The sequence below is a fragment of the Bos taurus genome, chromosome 11, assembly GCF_002263795.3.
Source record: "Bos taurus isolate L1 Dominette 01449 registration number 42190680 breed Hereford chromosome 11, ARS-UCD2.0, whole genome shotgun sequence".
In the NCBI taxonomy this organism is placed as follows: Eukaryota; Metazoa; Chordata; class Mammalia; order Artiodactyla; family Bovidae; genus Bos; species Bos taurus.
In genome coordinates, this window is record NC_037338.1 from 56,606,321 (window position 1) to 56,616,711 (window position 10,391).

The 10,391-nt window shown below is 40.0% G+C and overlaps 1 protein-coding gene across 1 annotated transcript; it reads left to right on the top strand.

Annotated features, from left to right (window-relative positions):
- Positions 1-434: 434 nt before the first annotated feature.
- On the top strand, positions 435-3,393 carry REG3G (regenerating islet-derived 3 gamma). Its single transcript, NM_001024534.3, is given in 6 exon segments — positions 435-482; positions 736-843; positions 1,399-1,508; positions 1,703-1,840; positions 2,723-2,849; positions 3,106-3,393. Coding segments are annotated over 5 exon segments (519 nt in total). The 5' UTR covers positions 435-482; positions 736-767; the 3' UTR covers positions 3,174-3,393.
- Positions 3,394-10,391: the final 6,998 nt, after the last annotated feature.

Below are 10,391 nucleotides of genomic sequence, written 5' to 3' on the forward strand. Positions count from 1 at the left end.
CTTCTTGCCCTCACTTATCTGTGATACTTATAGTTCCCATACACATCTCCACTTAATAATCCAATATTTATTTATTTCCACTACACAGTTAGAAAAAATACATGTGTATGCCTAGAAGAGTGAGCACTTGAGACATCAACCAGAAGAACTATTCCAGTAGATGTGCCCCTTAAACAAAACTTGTTTTGTGCCACAGAGGCTAATCATGGAAAAGTCAGTGGGAAGAACAAACTTCACCTCTTCCAGGAAAAAGTGCTAATATGATAAAGAGGAAGAGGCAGTATTTGTGGCAACTCTAAAGCTTTTCTGGGAAGAGACTCCTCCCCATGGCAGGAATGACCTTGAATCCCTGTCCTGGCTCCTCTTTCCTGTTATTCATTTCAGTGCCCCTCCCTCAAATTCTCTTATAAAAGCCCAGTCATTTCTGCCCTGATGAGCCAGTGCAGATCCCTGCAAGACAGTTAAGTGGGAGCTGAGACAAGGTGAGACCCGTGATGGGGGGAAAGTGTACAAAGACCCTTATCTTCAGAGAACAAGGGAGCTCTGAGACCAGGGGAAACCAGACTTGGGAGACCTCAGGTACATTAGGATGTGTAGATTTTCTAATTCTTTCCAGCACCATGGAAAGGGAGGTATGCTACCAAGATGGAGTTATTCCTAGGGGACTAGATGGAGGAAAGACAAGAGGTACAACAGGGGGTCTCTCACACCCTCTCTCTGACCATCCTCCCTTAGTTCTCTAGCTGCCTCCACACCACACAGACACAATGCTGCCTTCCCTGGGCCTCCCCAGACTGTCCTGGATGCTGCTCTCCTGCCTGATGCTACTGTCTCAGGTCCAAGGTGAGATTTCTCTGCCTTTAGCTCTGGGTTCCCAGTGTCTACTCAGGGCCAAGACAAGGAGGAAAGCTCCTGTGCCTCCCCTGGTAATGGGATATCCCCACACAACATAACTGCCTGGATTCCTGAGTCATCACTCCTTTCTTCAGGGTACCTAGTGGTAGGAGGCACCCCAGTGGTTCAATAACAGTGGAATGAGATGATTTTCATTTTCTCAGTACTGTCTAATTTATGTGAGTTGATTAAGGAGGAAAAGCAGAGATAAGAGTAGAAGAATGATGAGGATCCAGTGTAGGAACAAACAGTCCAGAGGAGGAAAAGAGTGTTTGAATTAGGCAGATGCATAAAAAGAAAACACACCATCTCCCAACTAGTACATCTAATTCATAATTTAAGAAAGATAAATTCTTGTAATGTTGGCAATGGCGAGAGAAACTTAGGAGTTTGGTATCACTGCCCCAAGCACTGGTCTCATAGATATTCTCCAAGGTTACCTCTGTACTTTAATCCTTTATCTCCATTTTACCTCATCCTTCTCTCTTATTTCTTCTTCTTCAGGGGAAGATTCCCAGCGCTCTGAAAGGATCAGCTGTCCCAGAGGTTCCATAGCCTATGGGTCCTCCTGTTATGTCTTGTATAAAGTAGCCAGAAGCTGGATGAGTGCAAATGTAAGTTCCAGGGTTTGCAGTTAATAGAGATAAGGAGAAGCAAATCAGAGACAGTATTGTGGGGTATGGGGATCCTCAAGAGCTTACTTAGATTGAGAATAAAAGTTCATGTTTGCAAACACATCCCTTTTTGGCCCTGCCCTTCCCCTAGTGGTGTCTCAAGCTCCTCCTGTGTCTCTCTCTTCCCCACACAGATTGCCTGCCAGAGGAGACACTCGGGACACCTTGCGTCTGTGCTCAGTGGGACTGAGGGATCCTTCCTGGCCTCCTTGGTTAGGAACAACTTGAATACCCAATCAGATGTCTGGATTGGGCTCCATGACCCCACAGAGGTACATTTATTTCTTTATAATTTGTTACTTCCAAAGATGCTATGGCCACTCAGCTTCCCTCCCTCCTCCACCCCCTCCTGTCATCCCCATCCCATTTGCCAGCCCAGAAAATACCCAAGAGATCCCTGGAACTCAGGTAATAACTGGGGAAAGTGAGGGCCTTGAGGGAAGCTGAAGAGCTGAGTTCTGTGCCAGTTCCTAGACACCTGCTAAAGTTAATCTGCCTCTTATCAAGCTTTTACACAACTCACATAAGCATGATTTGTAATTCTCTATGCTTCCCTGAGTCTGAATATGCTGTGCTTAGCAAGTCCTAAATCAAGATTTAGGATAGATGCATTTTTCTTTCTTTCTTTTTTTTTTTTTTAATGGGCTTCCCTGGTGGTTCAGCTGGTAAAGAATCTGCCTGCAATGCAGGAGACCTGGATTCGATCCCTGGGATTGGAAGATCCCCTGAAGAAGGGAACGGATACCCACTCCAGTATTCTGGCCTGGAGAACCCCATGGACTGTGTAGTCCATGGGGTAGCAAAGAGTTGGACAGGACTGAGCGACTTTCATTCTCACTTTCCTTTTTTATAAAACAGGCATTGTCTTGGAGGTTTACAGGGTAATCACAAATGCATCCCCAAGTGTAGTTCATATAGTGACACGTTACTCTGAGGTGTTCTATTGGCCTTTGTGATTATTGGCTGTGGAATTTTCCAAGTAAAACAGGGAGTTAGGGAGAGTTTCCTAGACGAGAGCTGTGGGGCATGATCTGGAAGAGCAGAGCCAATTTCATGATGCTGTGGAGGGGACCAGGCATTCCAGCAGATGGCATCAGACCAGGAGAATTCTAAAGGCCTTTCTGTCTCACCCAACTCCATCCTCTGTTCCATAGGGCTCTGAGCCTGATGCTGGTGGATGGGAATGGAGTAGCACTGCTATGTTCAATTATTTTGCCTGGGAGAGAATTCCTTCCACTGTCTCAGGACTTGATCACTGTGGGATCCTGTCCAGAACATCAGGTAAGAAACAGAGAAGGTCACTTCTACTTAGTCTTTTCCTTTCATCCCTGATTTCTGGGCTTGATTGTCAGAGAATCCTCCTCTGCTATGAAGTACAGCATTGGTTTGTCTGTTCCCATCCCCTCTCATCTCTCCTTTCTTTCTATCTTCTTCCCTTCGACTAGGACTTTGGTGAAAGGCCAGAATCTGGGATTCCTCTCCATTGGGTCCTCAAGATGCACCAGACCCATTGACTCAAGTTCTTTTGTCTCTCTAGGATATCTGAAATGGAAAAATTATAACTGTAATGTGAACTTACCCTATATCTGCCAGTTCAAGGGCTAGATCAGATGGGAAATCAGCAGCCTGCATCTTGTTGCAGCTCATCATGGACTTGGAACCAAGTCTGAAGACCCAATTGGAAGGGGATATTTTCCTTACACCCTCACCCTGACCACCTCATTCTGCCTTTTCCTCCTCCCCAGCCTCATTTCAGGTTCTTTTGTATGCTTTATAATCTGAGTTTTCATGATACTATAATAAAAAAAAATTTGTTTTAGCTTTCTTTTGTTTGTCTTCTCTGCTTCATTCTCATACATAAAGTCTGGAGAGGAAATGATTGAGTGAAGAGAATCTGGGGTCAATCTCTGCTCAGTTTCATTCAGGTCCCTGGGGAAATAACTAATATATATGTATATTCCTCTTGGTGTTTTTGTGGTTAGAGTACATCAGCACTGCTTCTCTGTAGGATGTGGATTGTGGCCATTTAAAGTCTTTGCTCTCCCACACACTCTACTGCTTACACATTCTCCTAGGCCAAGTCTCTGAGGCAACCAATTTAGGAGATGATGTTTAGAACATTATTTCCTAAACCATAAGTATAAAGGATAATGAATATATTTTATTAATGTTCATAAATACAAATAAAATGAATCAATTAAAAAATTGATGGATAAAACATTCAAAATCCAAACCTAATTATTTTGTTATTAGTTTTGACAGACAAAAGGTAAGCTTTCAAATTGTTGTAAAATTTTTTCATGTCTTTCAACTTTCACTCTTCCCTTCCCATGGTCAGATGACATGAGTCCATCTAACCACATTCCTAGATAACCCTGTTCCTAGATGGCCCTTGGGAAAACCGATCCCAGAAGGTCCTTCATCTTGGCTCTTGAAATACTTTGATACAGTTAGGACAGGATTTGGGTCAACTTATTGTCTGGTAGGATTTCTCTTGCATATTTTGAACTAAAAAAGTGACAATTTTCTGGAGAAATTCCCATCACCTATCTAAAGGCAAGACCCAGATGTCTCGTGTTATCTGCGTATTTCAAGACCATAAATCTGCCTTTCACCTTATCACCACCCCACCTTCACCACAAGATTCTATTGTGGAAAAAATATTTTGGGCCCGTTCCCTAATTTGGAAAAAAACATTTTTCATATGAGACTGAAAGGTTGTTGCTGAGCCATGAAAGATGCTGGGATTCTTGGCCTCTGGAGGAGAGGGCAACAATCCAGAGCCAGTGATGAGGCTTGATTGTTCAGAGATTTTGTGTAATAAAGTTTTATTAAAATATAAAATAGAGAAGGCTTCTGACACATCAGAAGGGGGCAGAAAGTATGCCCCCTTGCTAGCTTTTCAGCAAGAAGTGATATACCCATTAGCAGGCTGAAGCTGCTAATCAGAGAAAGGAAATGTCTCAAAACTCAGAGAGTGGCACCAGGGCCATCACCCACAACATACATTTTGAGATAATATTGGCACAAGGTGAGTCATCTTGGGCCATCTCAAGTCATCTAAAACAATTGACTCATGTAGATTGTTTGACTCAATCATGTTATCTTGAAGAAAGGCAGATTTCCAAGCAAATACATAGTCTCATTAACATAGCTTAAGAGAACATTTTCCTGAGTAAAGCATACTTTTTTTGTTGAGCCATTATGGGGTCTGAGTCTTAGGCAAACTGACTTGAAGAAAGACAGAGCCTAGGGTAAATACATAGTTGATTACCATAGCTTAAGAAAAGCATTTCCATAAGAAAAACACATTGGTTAGCTGAAAGTTTGAGAAAAGTTAAGTTACATGGAACCAGGTATCATCATGGCAATGCAGAATTTTTAAAGAAACCTTTTAATTTTGTATAGAGGAGGAAAAAAATCTGACACTTGTAATTTGTTTCCTCCTGCCCCTTAAGAGAGAGATAAAAAACGTCTGACACTTGCAGCCTATTTCCTCTGTTTGGGGGCCCCTAACCTTCCTGCCTGTTACCCTTTCAAGACCACTGATAAAATTTTCCATATGACCAAGAGTACTACAGTGTTGTCATATAAGAGTTTTGCTTCCCAAATGAAGACATGAAATGAATGGTCAGTGTCTTTTTAAAATTGTTTGTTAAACTTCATATCCTATTTCTAAGGTAGACTGCTTTGATTAAATATTCCTTTAGAGCTTCTGGTGGAAACACTTCACAGCTAGATGAATTTAGAATTGTTCTATTCCAGAGGTCTTGATTTTCTGCCCTGGTTAAAGTAACAACATGGGTTTGAAAAGTTTACAGTGATTGTGCGTGTGTCAGTTTCTGTTTTAGTTGAGTTCCATTTTCAATAGGAGGTAAGCTAACACAGCTATGGGGATCAGATCCTATTCTTCCTATTGGAGAACTCATTATGTTAGGATATTTTCAGTTGAAAGAAAGAAAAATTCCAATATGATTTGGTTCAAAAAAAGTAAAGGTATTTACTAAATCACATAATTGAAAATATTTAACAGTAAGGAGAAGACTCTTGAGAGTCCCCTGGACTACAAGGAGATCTAACTAGTCCATCCTAAAGGAGATCAGTCCTGGGTGTTCGCTGGAAGGACTGATGTTGAAGCTGAAACTCCAATACTTCGGCCACCTGATGCAAAGAGCTGACTCATTAGAAAAGACCCTGATGTTGCGAGGGATTGAGGACAGGAGAAGGGGACGACAGAGGATGAGATGGTTTGATGGCATTACCAACTCAGTGGACATGGGTTTGGGTAGACTCTGGGAGTTGGTGATGGACAGGGAGGTCTGGCGTGCTGCAATTCATGGGGTCGTGAAGAGTTGGATACGACTGAGTGACTGAAATGAACTGAAATGAACTGAACAATAAGGAAAGCTTTGAGCTAGTTTGACCAGGGCTGAGGCGTCATTTCTCTGGGGTTCTCCTGTCTGCATTCTCTTTTATATGCATCTTTCATCCTTCTTCTGGCTTCATTATTTTTATAGTTCAAGAGAGTTGCCAGAAGCATCTGGGAATACTGATTCCTCAGCAATATCAGTAGAACATATATTATATCCTTAACTGATAAAAGAATAATCCTGACTTCCTCCTGTCTTTGTAAACAAATCTAAGCATATTGCTAGACAGAAAAATGTCATGGATTGTTTTTTTAAGTTTGAATTACTTGTGCATCTTTGAGCCATAATTAGAGCAAAGAAGATAGTATCACATAAATTATAAACTGATCAGGTATGATCACTATCAATAAATATAAGGAAGGTGTCCCACAAGGATGGAGGACATGGGTTTTCTTAGTGGAACATCTGGGAGCTCTTAGAGAAAAAGGGGAAGAGAATAATGAAGTTGGTCAAGTTCCCAGGGATTTTCATGATGCACACACTGAGACAATTGGAAATAGGTAAGACTTGACATCATAATCAACTGGGATTAAAGAATATAAAAAATGGATATAAGGCATCTTTTTTGTTTAATTATCAACAATTACCATGTTCCTTTCATCAAAAATCTCAAGATATACTGTGTTTTGAGTGAGGAGAAATATCTCAAATCTGTAGAATCCAAGTCAGGGATCAGTTACTTTCTTGTTGTCTGTTTGCTGTTGACATCTAACATCATAAAATACCACTCTTCTCATTTTTCTCACAACTTTGGTTGAACCTTTTCAGTTCTCTTTGTAAACTTACATTGTGAATGCTCCTTTTGTTTCTTGTTCTGCAAATCGGCATGTAAGTATGCCATGGGTTTTTCTCAGACTCCCTTTGAAAGTAATCAATCTCACTGATACTGAAAGTTTAGATGTCATTATTTTTCAAAGCTAAGCTGGTGATGTTGTATATTTTCAAAAAGTGAGTAAGTCATTTGGTGATGATAAAATAAAAATACTTCCTTCTTCTGAGAACATTGAAAGGACAAAGGGTTAGAAAGACACTTGGAAAATTTTGTGATATTGTCATTTTTTAAGTCTTTTGAAATTTTTTCTCTCTAAATTGGGTTTAGATTGGACATTACTGTTTTGCTGCTTTCCTAAGGATGTGATAAATTTTTCCTGGAACTTGAACAAGGTTACTTAGTGTTCATAATCTGGGTCACTAAACCAAGTGGCTACTTTGGGAATGTAGGAAATTCATAACCAGTTCTTTGCTGCTGGCCTTTTCACAGAAAGAGTAAAATGAAAACAACAACAACACCATTGGAAGCCTGAGCATTTTAAATTATTAATTTAAAAGGTTTTATTCCTATATTTCCTAAGTTGACAATTAAAAATAATACTGACATTTAACAAACCAGATAAGTTTAATAAAGTGTGGTACAGTTGAAGTGAATATTTATCATTATAAATCACACTGAAATGCTTCAGTTTTTACAATGAAAAAATATGTATGTGGGAGGAGGTAGAGGCTCTCTTTCCACTTCCCTATTCACTATCTACCTTGGGTCGTTTTACCAGAGTAAATGAGGAAGATTTATTACAATGGGACATGAGCAAAAGGTAGAGGTGAAATCAAAGCCTCACAATTGAGCAGAAAGAAACCAGGACCTGAGAAGGGACACAGGTGATATAGGCTCAGAGAGATACCCAGAATGGGGAGAGGCCCTTCCTGGCACAAGCTGGAACTCTCCAATGTAAGGAATCCTTCCCACAGTCAGTCCCACTTTCCTTCAGGCAAAAGTGGAGTTTTATCATTCTATGAGTGTTTCCAGGTGCCCAGTTCCCATGTACCTGAGCAGCAGGGGAAGTGAGAAAAGATCTTCCAGGAGAAGCTGCAAAAGGGAAGCAAAGAAGTAGCCCAGAAGGGATGCAGCAGATCAGCCCTCCTGGTGTTACTGAGCACAGATTTGTGTGCCTGACATACAGGAAGGTCAAACAAACCAAAACATTGAAGTTTGGAACAGAGAAAAGTTTATTTTGGGACTATGAAAGGAGAATGGTTGGCTCATGCTCCCAAAGCCCTGAACTCCCTGGAGTATTTCAGCAAAACATGTTTAAAGGCAAGGTGAGGGAGGGGATTGTTGGTTGTTGCAAGCTTCTTGGTGTGGGAATCCTTTGTTCTTGCTGCTGCCCATGTAGGTCAGGTCATTGTGTTTCTGTAAACCCCCAACAAGACAAATATTATTCTCTATTCTGCAAATTTTTATCTCTAAATGAATGGAAAAGTGTTATTCACGTAGAAGTCAGATTCCTTAGGTGGGTTACCCTGTATATTTCAGGCTATAGGCAACATTCTTAGCTCAAAGCAAAATCAATAAAATGCAAAGTTTAAAGTAAAAGGAACAGATCTTATCTGAGGTAAGATTCATTCTCCTTATTACACTAAAAACATTTTGGAGGATATTTGGAGAGAGCTTTATGGAAAAGAGAAGCAGGGAAGAGTGGACAGACCATTTCCTCTATTGACAACCCACCTTATCTCCAGATTTTGCCTTTTTCCCCAAACTTGATAAAATAACTAATACTTGCCTAAGTAGAATCTGATGGTAGCAGAGGAGGATGATTAAGAAATAAAGCTATAATTCTTTCAATTGAATCCAACTACAAATATCCCTGAAAATCTGAGTTTAGTGTAAAAAGATTACTCACAAGCTTATATCTCATTATTTTAAATTAAAAAAATGATAATGTTAGATAACTACTCCAACCCTCTAATTCTCTAAAGAATATTAATACAGGTGTTTAAGTAGCAAACTGTCCTGTTAAAATGGAAAATTTTTTAAAATTCAGCTTCCTGATTGGCACACAATAAATGTGTGTTTAAAACATTTCTTTTTTTTTTTTATTGCAACATAATTGCTTTACAATGTTGTGTTAGTTTCTTCAGTACAACATAGTGGATTAGTCAGAGGTATACATATATATCCTCCCTCTTCAGCCTCCTATCTCCCCATTCCACCTGCCTGGGTCATCACTGATCACCAAGCTAAACTCCCTGTGCAATACAGTAGCTTCCCACTAGCTATGTATTTTACAAATGGAGGAAGCAGTCTAGATGTCCATCAATAGATGAATGGATAAAGAAGATGGGGTACATGTATATAATGAAATATTACTCAGCCATAAAATGGAAAGAAATTGAGTCAGTTGAAGTGATGTGGATGGACCTAGAGCCTGTCACACAGAGTGAAGTAAATCAGGAAAAGCTTTTTCTCTTACTGTATGAGGTGCATGACCCATTGATGCTTCTCTTGCACCACCAGCAACATCTGTGATCTGTGCTCTTTGTTGACCTTTAGTGTTCTTTTCAAAGAACACTTAATTCTGATCTTTTTATCAATTGTATTTAAAATGCAACTTGAGACTTAGTCCACTTGATGTTTTATTTAAGGGTTGATATTAAGATACTGAATGTATATAAAAATATTTTTGTGTAAAATCTTACTGAACAATGTTGCACAGAGAGGTTTACACATGTGTGAAGCTGGATGATTAAAATCCAAGGTCTGTATTATCAAGAAAATGTTAACTAAAGATGCTGTCTTCAGGATATTCCTACAGAATCTTAGGAGCTACTCAGAAAGTATCATAGGGATGATAAAAGGTTTCAAATCATAAGCTGCTTTTTGCACAACTACATACATTTTTGTTCAGCTGCATTCTTTTTTTGTTCAACTACATACTTTTCAAGATTGTCAAATTCTATGAGCATCTCGCTGCTGCCAGTTACCCAGGGACCCTTTCCCCAGACTGTTAAACACAGACAAATCACCATTTTTCTAAAAGTTGTTAACTATTGCAAGTGGAAAAAACCATATTGTTTCACTGAGGAAGAAAAGGATGTCCAGAGCAGACTTGGGAAACAACTTTGATGGGGCTCTAACATTTCTGCATTTCATTCAATAAAGACATTCACTGCCCTTTCTTCTGGACAACCTGTGCTAGGATGTCTGTGTAGTGAAGAGCCTTTAAAAACAGAGAGCATCTCTCTCCAAAGCAATGGCAGGTTTGCTTACAGTTTTGGAAAATGGAGACAGTTTCCATCCAGAATGAAGTAAATCAGTCCAATCACTCTCCATTACAAGAAAGATGTCTCTTTCTGAAGTAAAGAGTAAGCTAGCTTACTGTCCATCAGAAAGATTCAGGTTATCCAAGCTCCTGTAGCCTAATTACAGGGGATATTCCTCTCCCATAATATAACCCACTACATGTGAAGGCACCTATGGGGCCCTCTATGTCCCCACCACTGGACTAGGGGTTAAGGAGAACTGAGCTGAATAGTGTGAAGCTCATGATACTGTAAGCACTAAAGTCCTTTGCTACTGTCAGTGTATGTGAAACCATGGGGACCAACTAGGTTT